Source organism: Coregonus clupeaformis, unplaced genomic scaffold (genome assembly GCF_020615455.1).
Source record: "Coregonus clupeaformis isolate EN_2021a unplaced genomic scaffold, ASM2061545v1 scaf0707, whole genome shotgun sequence".
Classification (NCBI taxonomy): domain Eukaryota; kingdom Metazoa; phylum Chordata; class Actinopteri; order Salmoniformes; family Salmonidae; genus Coregonus; species Coregonus clupeaformis.
In genome coordinates this window covers 35,589-55,209 of record NW_025534162.1, presented here as the reverse complement: position 1 = coordinate 55,209, position 19,621 = coordinate 35,589, and the positions used below count along the sequence as shown (strand labels likewise).

The 19,621-nt window shown below is 43.7% G+C and overlaps 1 protein-coding gene across 1 annotated transcript; it reads right to left on the bottom strand.

Moving 5' to 3' along the window:
* Positions 1–221: 221 nt before the first annotated feature.
* Positions 222–7,898, bottom strand: LOC121558834 (D(2) dopamine receptor A-like). The gene is made up of 8 exons (XM_045216429.1): positions 7,862–7,898; positions 6,877–7,178; positions 5,798–5,907; positions 4,885–5,021; positions 2,222–2,436; positions 1,926–2,009; positions 1,278–1,641; positions 222–1,026 (listed from the first exon to the last, which is right to left on the bottom strand). Exons 1-8 carry the CDS (start codon positions 7,896–7,898, stop codon positions 830–832), a joined length of 1,446 nt encoding a protein of 481 aa, XP_045072364.1. The 3' UTR covers positions 222–829.
* Positions 7,899–19,621: the final 11,723 nt, after the last annotated feature.

Below are 19,621 nucleotides of genomic sequence, written 5' to 3'. Positions count from 1 at the left end.
GATTGTGTATCTCCTTAAAAGATTACCTCTGTAATTTAATTAACGTAATTTACAAACTGTAAATAACTGTATCTGAGTAAAAACAGGACAATGTCTGCAGACCCTTTAACAGTATATTTCAGAGCGGTATCAGAGAGCAATACACTTACATTTTAGTCATTTAGAAGACACTCTTATCCAGAGCGACTTACAGTGAGTGAGTGCATACATTTTCCATACTGGCCCCCCGTGGGAAACGAACCCACAACACTGGCGTTGCAAGCGCCATGCTCTACCAACTGAGCTACAGGAGGCCCACCACTTACTTTGTCATCCTCACACGGAGTGGGACAGTCTTCTGCCACTGTAGCCTGTCTTTTGCCACTGTAGCCTGTCTTCTGCCACTGTAGCCTGTCTTCTGCCACTGTAGCCTGTCTTCTGCCACTGTAGCCTGTCTTCTGCCACTGTAGCCTGTCTTTTGCCACTGTTTGTGCCCTACCCCATGAGACTCATCTCTTCCCATAGAACCTTTAGAATCTTTCTCTCTCCCTGCTATGTTTTATATTCACAGAAGTCTACATAATCTCTTTAGAATTCTCAAGGCTGTTTTTGATTTGGTATTTCTGTCTTTTTCCACTTGCTCTTCTGTTTGACCTCTTAGATTCTCTTTATTATCTTCTCTGTCGCCTCTCTCTCTGTGTCCCTCTTCCCCTCTCTCCCCTTCTTGTCTTTGTTTTCACCCCTCTCTTTCCCTTCTTTACTTTTATTTCTAGTCTCTTACCATTTTTTGCCTCTCTCAACTAAAACACTTTTCAAACTTGTCATTCCTCCCCCCTCCCCTTCCCTGTACTCAGCAGTTTAGGATCTTGATGAAGGCCTTGCGGAACTCGATGTTGAAGGTGGTGTAGATGACGGGGTTGACGGCACTGTTGAGGTAGCCCAGCCAGGTGACAGCACTGTACAGGGAGGGCGAGATACAGCAGCTGCCACAGTGGGCCTTCAGCACGTGGGTTAGGAAGAAGGGCAGCCAGCAGATAATGAACACACCTGATGGAGGAGGGAGGAGAATGAAAGGGTGTGAGCCAGTCTCAATTCACTCTCTGCCCCTTCCCTAAAGATAGTGACAGATCTATATGGTGGAAGCAATGTGGTGCAAACTCCACCACTACACTGCTTAACCCAGACCCTTCAGATCTTCAAACATTGAGGGGCCAAGGGGAAGGGGTAGGGAGTGAATTGGGACTGGCTGAAACACTCTCTGTTCAGCCACCCTCATTGTCTCCTCCTGTTTCTCTCACCTAGCACGATGGCCAGCATCTGCGTCGCCTTCCTCTCCTTCTGCTGCGACAGAGTCCCTTTCACCATCTCCTTCACCATCGCTCCCTTCTCCCTGTCTGCATTGCGCTCCCTCCATCGCTCGCGGCCACTCATGCCATCCTCGAAGGTGGCACAGCGGGGTACGAGGGCAGAGCGTGGTGCCACCGACGGGGACAGGGCCCGGATGGGTGCAGGCGCCACCGAGATAGAAAGGGAGATCTTGGTGGCTCGTCCGGAAGGGGGAGGTGGGTGAGGCGCGGGGAGGCTCTGGTCTAACTGGGACAGGAAACCACGCCCCACAGGCTCCTCCTCCAGGGGGTGCACTACCGCCTCCTTCACTAACGTCTAATAGGGCAGGGGGAGAGAGAGAGAAAAAGGAGAGAGATCGAGAGAGAAAAAATAAGTGAGAGAGAGAGAGAGAGAGAGAGAGAGAGAGAGAGAGACAGACAGACAGACAGACAGAAAAGATGGGAAGGGAGAGACAAATAACAGACAGAGAAACAGCGAGAGATGGAGAGATATGTACTGTAGTTCAAATCTAAGGCTCATATTATAGGAGATTTCGTAATCCAACTTTATGGTCACAGTGGTTCCCCTGTACAGTGACTCACAGTGTTCCAGCGACTTACCACTTTCTTGCATTGAGGGGCATTGGTGGGGGGCCTCATGATCAGAGTGCACAGCTTCACATCCTCGGGGTGGGTACACTTATTCTGAGAGGTGATACAAGTGGAGGATGAAGGGAGAGAAAAGAATGAGGGATAGAAAGTCAAAGATGCTTGCTTTTGGACCTACTGGCTTCTAAAATCAAGCTTTTTTGACTTCCTCATCCTGCCTCTGATTTATTGGTTGGCTGTTTTATGGGGTTGATTGATTGATGACTGGCTGATTAGTTGATTGATAGATTGATTGACTAATCATGAACCTTCCTGTGCCTGTGGCCCTCCCCCGTCTTGCCTCCTCCCTGTGGGTGCAGGCCGTGTCTGCGGGGCACGGTGCGTCTGCCCCGCCTCCGCAGCACCACACAGATCTGGACGTACACCAGCAGGGTCACGATGAAAGGAACGTAGAAGGAGGCCACGGATGAGTAGACCACGAAGGACGGATCAGCGAAGTCACACTTGGTCTCCTCCCGACTGGCTGATGGAGTGAAGGGGATGAGAAGAGGTGGATAGAAATACAGCCATGTTGTCTGGGAGTGGGGACAGGTGGGAGGAGGTGAATGTTAAAGCAAGAGAGACGTTTTTCTCTACAGTTCTTGTCAGATAGCCAAAGATGTCAACGCTGTTAAAGATGTCAAAGCTGTTAAATATGTCAGAGTCCACTCCGTAATGGTGTGGCAACCAAGTAAAAGCCTGGTTTAGCTCCAGGGAAGACAGGTACATGAGCATCAGGCATTGGCTTTTTCATCTGAAAGGCATATCAAATCTGAAAGGCATATCAAATCTGCTTCTTATAAGGCCAGGCCACGGCCTATCGCATAACAAACTACAATCTAGATTAATCCTTTCAACAGTATACAGCTGCTAGCAAATTACTATATTCTGTACACTGTAAGAAGGTGCTTTAAATACTGCCTTTCTGTTGAATTGGATGTTTAGGTGGGAGGTCCAATCCAATAAACTCAAGCCTCCCCATATACAAAATTAACATAGCCTTTCTATAGGACACATGGTGACCCTGAATGCCAATCATCTTGTTTTCCCAGCAGTGCATTCAAAGGCTAGAGGCACTCTCGAAGGTTACTGAATGTTAACTGGCAGATTAAAGGCTCAATCTGACATCTGCAGTGGCCGTATAGCATTTACTGCGATATGGCCTCCACACAAATCAGGTCATTTATACTTCTTGCGCTTTGCCAAGCAGCACAGAGCTGTTGTGAAGGAAGTTCTCAAGGAAGTGTGTTTGTGTTTCATACAGGACCTCCCGCCCTCACCCTACCGTCAACCAATCATGTCAATGCGGAGCTATACAAAGCCCTCCGCATTGTTACAACATTTGAGAGGCACACAGCCATGCGGTACAGAGCTTGATTTGGCCTCTGCGTGCCTCACAATTGGGTCACACCCTCCATACGAAGCCTCCGACCACATTTTCGGATCAAGCATAAATTGGCTTTTAGTGTTGGCCACTCCAGCTCGAGTGGTTGTTGCCATTCAGTTGCATCAAGCTGTGCAGCCTTTGCATACGAAAGCAGTACTCTCTTCAGCCCCGTCCTCAAAGTAGGAGTTTATGTTCCAAACCTCAGTTTGCTTCTTTTCGCACGAGCTCCCGCTCCAACAAGATTTTTAAAAATCAAATTACCGTCTTAAGCGAAACGTGCTGATGCGCACGTCCTCTTGACTTAAAATGACACCTGCATCATTGGTAAACATTCTGTATTGTGGATGTGGACCGACAGGCAAATCAATGAGCCTCTCTTTCATTGAAACCATTGACTGATTAAAGCAAACAGACCTGAAAGCTGTTAGTAAGCGGTAGTGCGTGCGTTCTTAGTGATTGCAGTTACTGCATAGCTGGGCGTCATGATTAAACAGATGTAGGCCTATCTAACTGATTATTCATTCTGTCTCTCACCAACTGCTGATACTAAGATATCCAGTAGGGCTGCAATCTTCTTCCAGGCATAAGACAGATGGACTGGAAGATTGCAAGGGTTATTTTACATAGCTAATTACAAAAAGAGTGTGTGTTTCTGCACGTGTGGCTTCCCGTGTCATGTTTATGTCTATCCTAGATTGAATGAGTAAATGACACTAGCGCACTTGTGATTTAATAGATTAATCGGAGTGGCTGCGGTTCCGGATCTTCTGGAACCCGACTTGCTGTTGCAAAAAATACGGAGATTTGTGTGCATGCGGGATCCACTAGCCTACCTCCTTTCAGCTGCTGCTCAGTGCTCAGTCACCCCGTGACTTCGCTGCCGCTTGTACACAAAACAGTTCAAACAAACGTAGTTCTTTGTCTGTTGTAACCGTAGGCTATTGCAAACGTAAGCACTACACAAGGAGGTTGTCTAGCAATTTCATGTTATTTTTTTCAGGAGGGGAGTTACGTGCAGCTATTTAGGCAAGCTATATGTAGCCTACACAGTATATCAAACAAACAAGACAGACAGGCAGTCAATAGCGATTTAATGTTCTTTTTTCAACATCATTGGAAACATTGGCTAAACAGGAGGCTGGCTATATGGCAGCATAACTATAAAGATTACACCATCACACAAAACGCTAATTGTTTTGCCCCAATGCAATGTGTAGACTGCGTCTTGCTTGCGCTACGGCAATATCCGTTACAACAGACAGAGAAGGTTGCTGCCTTTATATATTTTTTGGGAACGTTCGTTCAAATTGAAGATGTTCAGAAATATGAGGCAGAGACATAGGCTACATCATCATATCGATCAAATTGATTGAGGGTGAGTAAAGAGAGAAATGTGAATGTGTGTGTAAAATAACAAGCGCAGAACGTGATTCGGATAAAGAGACAGCGAGAGACAGAGAAAAGGAGAGAGAGGCAGAAACAGACAGAGATCGAAACTGAGAGACAGATACATACACAGAGGCAGAGACTGAGAGACAGGCATACCTGTGTTGTTGAGTCCAAACAGCAGAGGGCAGGAGATGGCGAAGGAGAGGAACCACACGACAGCAATCATCAGAGCCACCCTCCTCCTGGAGCTGTATCTGGTGTTATACAGCATGGGCATTGCCACCGCCGTGTACCTGCACACACACATATGCTGTATTTAAAGCTAACACCTACATACACGCACATGAACACCTTGGCCACCACCGCCCACACACAGTTTAATTGCATTGTCAGTTCCTCTCATTCACCAGGCAAACACAAACAAAAGCTGTCCAAGTCAGTTTCACAGTGCAGACGCGTGACAAACCAATCTAAGAGTCCTCCATAGAAAGCCTGGTGTGAGGAGAGGAGACTGTCATCCCTCCACAGGGCTGGTGGTCAGGGACAGACACGAACAAAGAACAGTAACCACACTAAGCCCTGAGACATGGCTTCACATTTAGAGGGATTCAGTCTACAAAAGGACAAACAAGGCTACAAGTATTGAGGCTGCTGAAATTGTCAATGTCTTTCACTGGTTTTAAAAGGTGATGGATTTGGTTGGACAAAATAAGCTTATGTTAAGAAGAAGATAATGATACTTGCGAAGGGAGGAGGGTATCCGAAAAGATAGGAAATATTTTCCTGATGGGAAATTGTTTTCTTTATGGGAAAACAACAATAACAAACCATAAAAAATACATTTCCCATCAGGAAATGTTTTTGCTGCAAGGGCACTATGAAATCAATCCAGATTTTGGAGAGAGTGTGAGAAGAGAGTGATGGGAGTAGAGTGAGAAAGAGCGAGACAGACAGATAGACAAAGAGAGAGATAGATACTGTAGATAGATACTGTAGTTAGATAGATACTGTAGTTAGATATATACTCTAGATAGATAGATAGATAGATAGAGAGAAAGAGTGTGAGTACCTGTCGATGCTGATGGCACAGAGGTTGAGGATGCTGGCAGTACACATCATGACGTCCAGGGTCAGGAGAATGTCACAGTGGATGAGACTGAAGCGCCACTCCCCTACCACCTAGGAAAGGGACACATACAGTATGAACAAAAACACACGCGTGAGTGGTAATTACATGTGCTCCGGAACAGCAGTGGTTTGAAATACATGGCCCTGGTCAAAAGTAGTGCACTACATAGGGAATATGGTGCCATTTGGGATGTAGCCATGCTTATGCATTATAGACTGGAAGAAAGGAGAACAAAGTCAGCGCTACAGAACAAAGACAGATTCAGATCAACAAGAAACTGTTGATTGGAACCAACTGTAGCTTCTGTTATTTATCATGCTACCTTGACATTATCTGAGGGGGTTTTTTGAAACACCTTCGAATGACCTAGTGTAGAGAGACTAGGAGGTAAAGATAGGGAGCGAGACAGACAAATTAAAGAGAGACAAAAAACACTGGCTGCCAGATGGATAGAAACCCACACAAACCCACAAACACCCACCGCCATCTCCACACACACACACACACCGCCATCTCCACACACACCGCCATCTCCACACACAACTCACCCTCACCACCGACCACCTCTCCACACACACACACACACCGCCATCTCCACACACACTGCCATCTCCACACACAACTCACCCTCACCACCGTCCACCTCTCCACACACACACACACACCGCCATCTCCACACACAACTCACCCTCACCACCGTCCACCTCTCCACATACACACACAACTCACCCTCACCACCGTCCACCTCTCCACACACACACACACACACACACCGCCATCTCCACACACAACTCACCCTCACCACCGTCCACCTCTCCACACACACACACATCGCCATCTCCACACACAACTCACCCTCACCACCGTCCACCTCTCCACACACACACACCCACCGCCATCTCCACACACAACTCACCCTCACCACCGTCTACCTCTCCACACACACCACCATCTCCACACACCACTCACCCTCACCACTGTCCACCTCTCCACACACACACACACACACACACACACACCTCCAGGTAGACGCCCCAGGGCATGACCAGGGTGGCCAGCAGCAGATCGGACACGGCCAGGGAGACGATGAGGTAGTTGGTGGTGGTCTGGAGGGCGCGCTCACGCGACACCGCCACGCAAACTAGCACGTTGCCAAACACCACACAGAAGATAAGCAGCACCAGCAGCACGGCGTAGAAGTTATAGGGAGGGGAGGAGGGCGATGGAGAGCTGGAGCAGTTGGACGGAGAGAAGGAGGAGGTGGAGAGGGAGAAGGCGAAGGAGGAGGAAGGGTTGGAGGTGAGGGAGATGGAGAGGGACGGTGTGGGAGAGAAGGAGAGGGAGGAAGAGGGGGAGGGTGGGTTTGATAGAGAGAGGGAGGAGAAGGAGAAGCCCATCTCATCGGTCTCGTTGGGGAAAGTCATCATCATGCTCCTCTGGACCGAGAGAGTCTGGAAGAGTCTGAAAAAGTAACAAGAGAGACAAATAACATCAAGAGTTATAACTCGTGATTTGACACACAAAGCTCTACAACTCTGTACCTTGTACATATAACACATAAAGTAGATCTATGTACAATTCTCAACTATCTCACCTCAATGCAGATTGGAGTTTTACATCTTGTTCTGCCTCAAGGGCAGAAAGGAATGTGATTGGTTGATGGCTCAATAGATTGGAGCTTTGCACTTGCAATATCAGTTGTGGGTTTGATTCCAACGTGGGACACACATACCAAATGTCTTTGTTGTTACTACGCGTCAGTCGCTTTGGATAAAAGCATCTACCACATGCCCATATTTTTCTACTTTACATAAATTACATTGGTATTCTTCATTCGACTGGCAGTTTTATTCCAACTTAAGCCCATTTCTCTAACTAACCAATGTTTCAGACAGATTGGCTTTGAGAAACATAATTAAAGGGAGAGATCAAAAGCTCCCTCCCTGATCCTATAACCTACCCTACATACCTACACCAGCCTACATAGCACATTCTCAGAATTACCTGTCCAGACATAGAGTCTATTGGATCCATACTCCATCCAATGACACAGAGTGGTAATAGGAGTCTCTCAGAGGGCCACAATCTATGACCGGAGTTCCTATTGGACTAAATCACACTACTGACCTCAGTGTTGATCTCTAAAGAATGTGTGTGTGTGTGTTCGTGTGTGTGTCAGGACTGGCGTTGTGGGCAGACCTTAGGGGACAGTGCCCGCCCTACCGTACCTCCTTGCCCATCCAAATAAAATACATGGTTGAATGAAATTATGCATGACTGTGTTTTGTTTAGCTATAACACTTATGTACGATATTTAGCCTATTTAAAGTATAAAGAGTGTGCAAAGCTGTCATCAAGGCAAAGGGTGGCTATTTGAAGAATCTCAAATATAAAATATTTTGATTTGTTTAACACTTTTTTGGTTACTACATGATTCCATATGTGTTAGTTTTGATGTCTTCACTATTATTCTACAATGTAGAAAATAGTAAAAATAAAGAAAAACCCTTGAATGAGTAGGTGTTCTAAAACTTTTGACCCGTAGTGTATGTATATAACAAACACAAAATATTTCCAAAAAGGCCCATGGGCTGCTGGCCATGTAACCTTTCTCATTGTTTTATTTGATTATTAAAACAATATTTCGACCAGCCCATCCAACCAAAAAAAATGGTCCAGCCCATGAATGGTCCAGCCAGATGGCCAATCCGCTCCTGGTATAGTAGGCCTATTTTACAGAAAAATGAATGAATTAAAGCCTAAAACAGTGGTCAGCAACTTATTTCACATGGAGTGTCAATTTACAATTTATATTACCATTTCTACCGATCTGCATGCCAGTTAGGACCTATGATTTTCATATGCGCATTTTCAGCAAACAGAAAATATCCTGATGAAAATAAATATCCTTTATAAATCACATTGGCTACGCCGCATGGCAGTTGGTTCAGTTTCTTTCAATTGCATGTACCTCTCTCTACTCTGCCTGTCTGCCTTTATTCTAGCCTGTCTGTCTTCAGCTCTTGCTAGCAAATTTTTTTTATAAACTATTCTGGGCCCTCAGAGATTCCCGAGCCGGTGAGCTCCAGACATACAGATTTATTTGTGCAAGGGATAAGAAGTGTTCAGGTATTTTATTATGTATCCGCAGGATATATCGTTTCAGAGCATTACATTTTCTACTTTCATCTTGAGGCTCGGTGGTTATCGAAGGGGAGAGTGCTGGAAAGATTTTTCAAATACAGTGAGGAACTATTCATTCGCCATTGATGTAAAAACAGACTTCGTTACTTTCTGTTTGAAGTGAAGAAGAAAATGACTGAAAAGATACAGCTCAGTGGTGGTGAGTTAAAAAGTTAAGACATTCAGAAATACTACAGGTACTATAACTGTCAAAATATAGGAAACACCAACATAAAGTGTCTTAATAGAGCGTTGGGCCAGCATAGATTCTACAAGTGTCTGGAACTCAATTAGAGGGATGCGACAGCATTCTTCCACGAGAAATTCCATAAATTGGTGTTTTGTTGATGGTCATGGAAAACGCTGTCTCAGGAGGGGCTCCAGAATCTCTCGTAAGTGTTCAATTGGGTTAAGATCTGGTGACTGAGACAGCCATGGCATATGGTTAACGTCGTTTTCATGCTCATCAAACCATTCAGCGACCGCTTGTGCCCTGTGGATGGGGGCATTGTAATCCTATGGGGGCATAGCCATGGTAGCCAAAAAATGGCCAAATTAATGCCAAGCATTTTTATACATGACCCTAGGCATGATGATGGGATGTTAATTGCTTAACTAATTCAGAAACCACACCTGTGTGGAAGCATCTGCTTTCAACCCTTACGAAAAAAGATTGCAGTCAGAGTGCAGAATAACTTCAGTACACTGCAATTACTGGCTCCAAAATACCACAGTCTTTTTTTGTAAGGGAATATACTTTGTATCCCTCATTTACTATATTTTTTCTCCTACTTCCTTTAGTCCTTTGACTGACAGGAAATCAATAAATAAAATAAAATAATGTCACATACACGTGTTTAGCAGATGTTATTGCGGGTGTAGCGAATATCTAACAATTTCACAACATATACCCAATACACACACATTTAAGTAAGGAATGGAATTTAAGAATATATACATATGGATAAGCAATGACAGAGCAGCATGGACTAAGATACAGTAGAATATTATAGAATACAGTATATACATATGAGATGAGTAGTGCAAGATATGTAAACATTATTAAAGTGACTACTGTTCCATTTCTTAAAGTGGCCAGAGATTTCAATAGGCAGCAGCAGCCTCTAATGTGCTAGTGATGGCTATTTAACAGTCTGATGGCCTTGAGATAGAAGCTGTTTTTCATTCTCTCAGTCCCAGCTTTGATGCACCTGTACTGGATGATAGCGGGGTGAATAGACAGTGGCTTGGGTGGTTGATGTCCTTGATGATCTTTTTGGCCTTCCTGTGACATCGGGTGCTGTAGGTGTCCTGGAGGGCGGGTAGTTTGCCCCCGGTAATGCGTTCGGCAGACCGCACCACCCTCTGGAGAGCCCTGCGGTTGCGGGCGGTGCAGTTGCCGTACCAGGCGGTGATACAGCCTGACAGGATGCTCTCAATTGTGCATCTGTAAAAGTTTGTGAGGGTTTTAGGTGCCAAGCCAAATTTCTTCAGCCTCCTGAGGTTGATGAGGCTCTGTTGCGCCTTCTTCACCACACTGTCTGCATGGGTGAACCATTTCAGTTTGTCAGTGATGTGTACGCCAAGGAACTTGAAGCTTTCCACCTTCTCCACTGCAGTCCATGATCATCTCCTTTGTTTTGTTGATGTTGAGTGAGAGGTTATTTTCCTGGCACCACACTCACAGAGCCCTCACCTCCTCCCTGTAGGCTGTCTTGTCATTGTTGGTAATCAAGACTACAATTGTTGTGTTGTCTGCAAACTTGATGATTGAGTTGGAGGCGTGCTTGGCCACGCAGTCATGGGTGAACAGGGAGTACAGGAGGGGGCTGAGCACGCACCCTTGTGGGGCCCCAGTGTTGAGGATCAGCGAAGTGAAGATGTTGTTTCCTACCTTCACAACCTGGGGGCGGCCCATCAGGAAGTTCAGGACCCAGTTGCACAGGGCGGGGTTCAGACCCAGGGCCTCGAGCTTAATGATGAGCTTGGAGGGTACTATGGTGTTGAATGCTGAGCTATAGTCAATGAACAGCATTCTAATATAGGTATTCCTCTTGTCCAGATGGGATAGGGCAGTGTGCAGTGTGATGTCGCTTGCATCGTCTGTGGATTTATTGGGGCGGTAAGCAAATTGAAGTGGGTCAAGGGTGACAGGTAAGGTAGAGGTGATATGATCCTTGACTAGTCTCTCAAAGCACTTCATGATGACAGATGTGAGTGCTACAGGGTGATAGTCATTTAGTTCAGTTACCTTTGCTTTCTTGGTGTGGGAATCTATTTTCTTACAACTAGATGTGATGCCTAGCTTAGAAAGAATACATTAATGATTAAACATAATAGGTTTGTGCTGTACTGATATAGATTGTTTAACATAACAAGCTGTGATTAATGTGAGGAACCGTTAGGGGTAGGCTGAGACAGGCTTGTGACTCACACACACAGCCTCTTTGTTAAACCGCTCAAGGACATGTGTTCTGCTACAATGAAGAAGAACAAACTATGTCTGAGGTTGCTGACTCGAGACAAGTTGTAAAGATAACAACTAATGCCCGGCAACAGTGAAGCGCCAAGGGCCTGGGACCAGCCTGTGCGCCAACGATAGGTTGGGTAAGTTTAAACCACACCCAGCCTCTACTCTGACAGGTCCAGCAGGGAGCGGGAACTATCTCTGTCAGAGTATTTAAAGAAGAACTTATATCAAAAGCTCAGTTCTCTGTCTGCCCTGCGTGGTGTTTCAGTGGGCCCGTATATACGAACATCATATTTACCATTCAAGTGTTTGCATTAATTAAAATACTAGTCTATTTTAGAAGACGTGTATTGACCACTTTTTGTTCCTATACCAGATTTGAATTGACGCAACTTGACATTGGGTACAGGAACAATGGTGGCGATCTTGAAGCATGTGGGGACAGCAGACTGGGATAGGGAGAGATTGAATATGTCTGTAAACACACCAGCCAGCTGGTCTGCGCATGCTCTGAGGACATGGCTACAGATGCCGTCTGGACCGGCATCCTTGCGTGGGTTAACACGCTTAAATGTCTTACTCACGTCGGCCATGGAGAAGGAGAGCCCACAGTCCTTGGTAGTGGGCCGCGTCAGTGGCACTGTGTTATCCTTAAAGCAGGTGAAGAAGGTGTTTAGCTTGTCTGGAAGCGAGACGTTGGTGTCGGTGATGTGGCTGGTTTTCCTTTTGTAGTCCGTGATTATCTGTAGACCCTGCCACATATGTCTCGTGTCTGAGCCGTTGAATTGCGACTCCACTTTGTCTCTATACTGATGTTTTGCCAGTTTAATTGCCTTGCGGATTGAGTAGCTACACTGTTTGTTTTCTGCCATATTCCCAGTCACCTTGCCATGGTTAAATGCGATTTACCTATGTTTAACAACAAAGGGAAACTGTCAGTACTGTTCAGCAATTGGGCTTGTTGTGAAAAAGTCCAACATGGCAGTGCTTAAGGGAAATCATGGATAGTGGATACAAAGTGTGTTCGATGACATGTTTCATGGATTAAAAAAGAACCTCATTTTAGATGGAGATGAGATATGTCAAAGAGGGGAATTTAGTAAATCTTGTTGTTTTAAACTGTCTGTGTCAGTGCTTCTTTAAGCCATACATAATTAAAGTAAGTTATGCAGATGAAGACTCAAACTATCCAGTGAAGTGGATAGTCTAGACTTTTATTAAATAAGAACAGTGTCTTCAAACCCCCTCTCTCGCTCTCTTCTCAGGGAAAACATCCTATTCATCTCTCTTTCTCTGACTATTATTTTCTCCCTAAAAATTGTTTTGTTTGGAAGGAGATATTTAACAGCCACCTAATTATTTTTTGTATATGCCCCTAACTTGTGGCTGTTAAATATGTGGTCTCCAAATGACAACAACCGATGTACTGGATCATCTCTCTGTCCTTCCATGCTCTCTCTCTCCCGGTCTTCTCTCCCTCGTCTGTCACATGAACTCTATAGACAGGTTTAGCACAGCTTTGGCCTTGTTAGTCGCAACAAAAAATACTTGAAAATAATGTGTGCCCGACCTTGCTCTAGGCGAGAGCCAGTCTGTAATAAATATTTCACTGGGCAGCAACAATCAATGGAGGAAAGTGGAAGGGGGAAAATGTAAGGAACTTGTCTGTCGGCCTTGCATTAAAGAACATAATTGGTTAAAGAAAACTGTGATAAATAAGTATACCAGTTTCATTTAAGGACCAAAGGATTGACAGCCATCCCATATAGATTGCAAAATAGTTGGGAAGAGATTTTTGATGTACCGATCCCATGGCACAGTGCTTATGAACTGATACGCAAAACGACGCCGGATTCAAAACTTAGAATTTTTCAATTTAAATTATTATATAAAATTCTTGCTACCAACAGAATGTTATTTATATGGGGGATACAATCTTCCCAGCTCTGCAGATTTTGTTGCGAAGAGACAGAATCATTAGATCATTTGTTTTGGTACTGTCCATTTGTAGCTTGTTTTTGGACACAGGTCCAGGAATGGCTAAATTATTGCAATATTTACCTGGAGCTAACCCTGCAGATAGCATTACTGGGTGATCTGAAAAGTCATAGTTAATCGATCAATAATATAATAATACTTTTAGCAAAACTGTTTATTTTCAATTTACAATCTGTAGAAACAATGAGAATAGAAAGGTTCAGAACTTTTGTAAAACATCACAGTACAGTTGAAAAATATATGGCAAATAGAAATCCAATATGGATGGTGTTAAGAGATAGATGGGTGGTGTTGAATGGAGTTGAAGGATGGGACTAATAACAACTAACAACAACTAAAAACAACAAGATAACTAATAATGTAAGCATACTGTGTCCATAATAAGTATATAGGTTATAGATTGAGAGCTTTTGTGAAAGAGCACAGTTAGAAAGATATGGCATATAGAAGCAAACCGGATGGACATCATGAAAATGATCGGAGAGGTTGAGGGTAGAGGAATTTCAGGAGTAAAAACAAACAAACTAGAATTATTGTAAAATTGACTGTGTCCATAAAATGTATATAGTATGTACAGTTGATGTCGGAAGTTTACATACACCTTAGCCAAATACATTTAAACTCAGTATTTCACAATTCCTGACATTTAATACAAAAAAAAATTCCCTGTCTTAGGTCAGTTAGGATCACCACTTTATTTTAAGAATGTGAAATGTCTGAAAAATAGTAGAGAGAAAGATTTCTTTCAGCTTTTATTTCTTTCATCACATTCCCAGTGGGTCAGAAGCAGGGACGGCTTGTTCAATAGGGCGATATGGGCGACGCACTGCCAAACGGGAAAAGGAAGGGATTTTTTTTCTAATCAATTATAAAAAAAAATAAATAAAAAAAAATTATATATTTTTTTAATAAATTTATAAAAAATTATATCACGGCAACAGCAGTTATCAGTGTTCACGTCTGATCTGCCAGCCACTAAATGTCAAATCAGGCTAAAGTCGTGCTTCAAATGGCCCCGCTTGATTTTTGGGCGATTTCAGTCAGGTTGAAAATCGCCCAGAAGTCTCTCATAGCCTGTCATGTAAAATCTATTTTTTTCACATTTCAAAGCTTTCAATACATTCTCTATGGGTGTCTGTGTGCATGCACTTACGCGCTTTCGTCATACGTGACGTAACGTTGAACGTAACTAAGACAATGGCGGCTATCAGCGTCTATGTTGCGACCTGCAGTGTGGCGTTATTTTATGTTTTTAATTTGTAGACTTAGTTTACAAACATTCTGCAAACATTCTGCTTTGGACTGATCTTCGGTTTTGGACTGATCTTGTTGATCGTGTACATACCCGCTACGAACGGACTAAATAATGAAAACGCTGCTGGCAGAGAGGTGGAGCCGGCCACCTTCACCCTGGTCAGAGCGGACCGCGATCCTGGTAAGAGAGCGACTGTACCCGACATTGAACTGCTTTCTGTGTCATTGAACCTTACTATTGTTGATAAAACAAGTTTACTGGAGAACGGAGAAAAAGTAGAGACTTTTGGACAAGGTGGATAATTGTATAATATAAGGCAGTTTATTCAGAGGTAAAGATATCTGCAATCGCGTTCACGGACCCGTTCGTCAAACTCTTAGGGAGCTATAAATCAAGCCCCATTACTTACCATATCAGATAAGAGAAATTGCTGCAGCTACATATATTTTACATCCTGGCCCTACATAGTTCACTATTTGCATCACTTACCAAAATATTACATGTGGTCATATATGCTTGGAAAGTGGAGATGCCATAGAACGTCAAAAAAGTAAACATTGCTGGAGACACATTGCGTTTGCTAGCGAAGAGATTTGTTGTGGCAAATGAACTTGGGCTGGGAATTGCCAGGAACCTCACGATAAGATATATGCATCAGCATTGCGAGTCTCATGATTCTATACGTATTGCGATTCGATACTGTGATTTTATTGCGCACCATATGTCTGTTGCAGAGGGATCAGAAAGCCATGAGAACGAGTTTTGATCAGTCATGGAAATAAAAGTGCTGAAAACAAATTGGCTCCCAATGTGAAAAGATTGAGAACAAGCTATGAAGGAACAATAATGGTGTTTTGGTGCAGATACAGCCAACTAGCGCTAAAATATTGCGATATTGTCAATACAGTATATCGTAAAGTATCACTATGTAACTCGATTTCTTTCACCCCAATCCCTCAAATTAACGGTAAATAACTGAATTGTTTGCCCCACATTTAGCTAAGATGATTAGCTAGCCAGCTAAAATGTTTTATTTAGTTAGCAGTCGCATCTACAATAGTTTACTGTCAATAACATGTCTCCAAAAATGACGTGGTGTCTCCAATTGTGTTGACATTTTACAATTGCAATGCGCATCCATGAGTATCCACTTTCTGTAGCTCAGCTGGTAGAGCATGGTGCTTGTAACGCCAAGGTAGTGGGTTCGATCCCCGGGACCACCCATACACAAAAATGTATGCACGCATGACTGTAAGTCGCTTTGGATAAAAGCGTCTGCTAAATGGCATATTATTATTATTATTATTATTATCTGAAGAGAGCCCCGAAACATTGTGTGCAGACATTTTATGCAATAAATGAAGTAGGTTCAATCTAGTAGTTCTGATCTTCTGATTGGTCCTGATGAGTTGGGCGAGGTCCCCTCCAGGCTACTGTCACTGTTGCATTGGCTCTGAGTCGGGTTCTCTGTCTTCAAATGTTCAGCCTAAGAGAGGGGATTTTTTGTGTGTGTGTGTGTGTGTGTGTGTGTTTAACAGTGATGATGTGTGTGTGTGTGTGTGTGTTTAACAGTGATGATGTGTGTGTGTGTGTGTTTGTGTGTGTGTGTGTCCTCAGAGCAAGAACTTCGTGAGTTGGAAGAACTGAGAGGCCTATGGCGTGGGTGTTGTCCTTGGCCACCTGCTGACAAGGCTGACAAGATAGGACCCTTTTGTCCATTGTTGTTGTATAGGAACATAACTTATAACCAGCTCCTGACCTAAATAGATCTTAGCACAACATTTTACTCAACATATCATATTCCATATTCACTATAACAAATATATTTACTACGACATTAGCAAGAACCGCCACATCCTCAGCCGGCTAATCCAGTGTGTGAAGTTTTGCGGAGTGTTTGAGTTAGCTTTGCGAGGCAAAGATGAAACTGAGGGCTCCACCAACCCTGGTAAGCCAACACTTTTGAGATCAGTCAATAAATGCTTCTGGTATTGACTTATATGCTGCCCCTGTCTTCATGTTGTTGCTGGACATATCTTTTTTTAAATGTGTGTAGGTCACCTAAATCATCAGAAAAATTGCCCCTCCTGAGAATTTTTTCAGGAGCCGCCACTGGTCAGAAGTGTACATACACTCAATTAGTATTTGGTAGCATTGCCTTTAAATTGTTTAACTTGGGTCAAACGTTTCGGGTAGCCTTCCACAAGCTTCCCACAATAAGTTGGGTGAATTTTGGCCCATTCCTCCAGACAGAGCTGGTGTAACTGGAGTCAGGTTTGTAGGCCTCCTCGCTTGCACACGCTTTTTCAGTTCTGCCCACAAATGTTCTATAGGATTGAGGTCAGGGCTTTGTGATGGCCACTCCAATACCTTGACTTTGTTGTCCTTAAGCCATTTTGCCACAACTTTGGAAGTATGCTTGGGGTCATTGTCCATTTGGAAGACCCATTAGCGACCAAGCTTTAACTTCCTGACTGATATCTTCAGATGTTGCTTCAATATATCCACATCATTTTCCTTCCTCATGATGCCATCTATTTTGTGAAGTGCTCCAGTCCCTCCTGCAGCAAAGCATCCCCACAGCATGATGCTGCCACCCCTGTGCTTCACAGTTGGGATGGTGTTCTTCAGCTTGCAAGCGTCCCCCTTTTTCCTCCAAACATAACGGTGGTCATTATGGCCAAACAGTTCTATTTTTGTTTCATCAGACCAGAGGACATTTCTCCAAAAAGTACAATCTTTGTCCCCATGTGCAGTTGTAAACCATAGTCTGGCTTTTTTATGGCGGTTTTAGAGCAGTGGCTTCTTCCCTGCTGAGCGGCCATTAAGGTTATGTTGATATAGGACTTGTTTTACTGTGGATATATATACTTTTGTACCTGTTTCTTCCAGCATCTTCACAAGGTCCTTTGCTGTTGTTTTGGGATTGATTTGCACTTTTCGCACCAAGGTACGTTCATCTCTAGGAGACAGAACGCGTCTCCTTCCTGAGCGGTATGACGGCTGCGTACTATTGTTTGTACAGATGAACGTGGTACCTTCAGGCGTTCGGAAATTGCTCCCAAGGATGAACCAGACTTGTGGAGGTCTACAATTTTCTTTCTGAGGTCTTCGCTGATTTCTTTTGATTTTCCCATGATGTCAAGCAAAGAGGCACTGAGTTTGAAGGTAGGCCTTGAAATACATCCACAGGTACACCTCCAATTGACTCAAATGATGTCAATTAGCCTATCAGAAGCTTCTAAAGCCATGACATCATTTTCTGGAATTTTCCAAGCTGTTTAAAGGCACAGTCAACTTAACTTCTGACCCACTGGAATTGTGATACAGTGAAATAATCTGTCTGTAAACAATTATTGGAAAAATGACTTGTGTCATGCACAAAGTAGATGTCCTAACCGACTTGCCAAAACTATGGTTTGTTAACAAGACATTTGTGGAGTGGTTGAAAAACAAGTTTTAATGACTAAGTGTATGTAAACTTCTGACTTCAACTGTATAAACTGGAAGTAGAGGCCTAAGCATTGTTGTTCACTAGTTTACTCCAATTAGGGAAGGGGTGGTGGGGTTGGAAAGTAATAAAGGGATATATATATAAAAAAAAGGAAATGTATGTATATATATATATATATATATATATATATACATATTTGCGAGAGAAAAAAAAGGGCTTTGGTCAGGGAGGTTGGATTGGAAGTGATGCAGACAATTACAGTGGGGAAGAAAAGTATTTAGTCAGCCACCAATTGTGCAAGTTCTCCCACTTAAAAAGATGAGAGAGGCCTGTAATTTTCATCATAGGTACACGTCAACTATGACAGACAAATTGAGGAAAAAAAATCCTGAAAATCACATTGTAGTCACAAAATAAGTATTTGGTCAATAACAAAAGTTTCTCAATACTTTGTTATATACCCTTTGTTGGCAATGACACAGGTCAAACGTTTTCTGTAAGTCTTCACAAGGTTTTCACACACTGTTGCTGGTATTTTGGCCCATTCCTCCATGCAGATCTCCTCTAGAGCAGTGATGTTTTGGGGCTGTCGCTGGGCTACAAACAAGCAAGATTTCTGGCTCTCACAGACCTGTAACTTCTTCTTTAAGAGGCTCCTCTGTCCTCCACTCGTTACCTGTATTAATGGCACCTGTTTGAACTTTATCAGTATAAAAGACACCTGTCCACAACCTCAAACAGTCACACTCCAAACTCCACTATGGCCAAGACCAAAGAGCTGTCAAAGGACACCAGAAACAAAATTGTAGACCTGCACCAGGCTGGGAAGACTGAATCTGCAATAGGTTAGCAGCTTGGTTTGAAGAAATCAACTGTGGGAGCAATTATTAGGAAATGGAAGACATACAAGACCACTGATAATCTCCCTCGATCTGGGGCTCCACGCAAGATCTCACCCCGTGGGGTCAAAATGATCACAAGAACGGTGAGCAAAAATCCCAGAACCACACGGGGGACCTAGTGAATGACCTGCAGAGAGCTGGGACCAAAGTAACAAAGCCTACCATCAGTAACACACTACGCCGCCAGGGACTCAAATCCTGCAGTGCCAGACGTGTCCCCCTGCTTAAGCCAGTACATGTCCAGGCCCGTCTGAAGTTTGCTAGAGTGCATTTGGATGATCCAGAAGAGGATTGGGAGAATGTCATATGGTCAGATGAAACCAAAATAGAACTTTTTGGTAAAAACTCAACTCGTCGTGTTTGGAGGACAAAGAATGCTGAGTTGCATCCAAAGAACACCATACCTACTGTGAAGCATGGGGGTGGAAACATCATGCTTTGGGGCTGTTTTTCTGCAAAGGGACCAGGACGACTGATCCGTGTAAAGGAAAGAATGAATGGG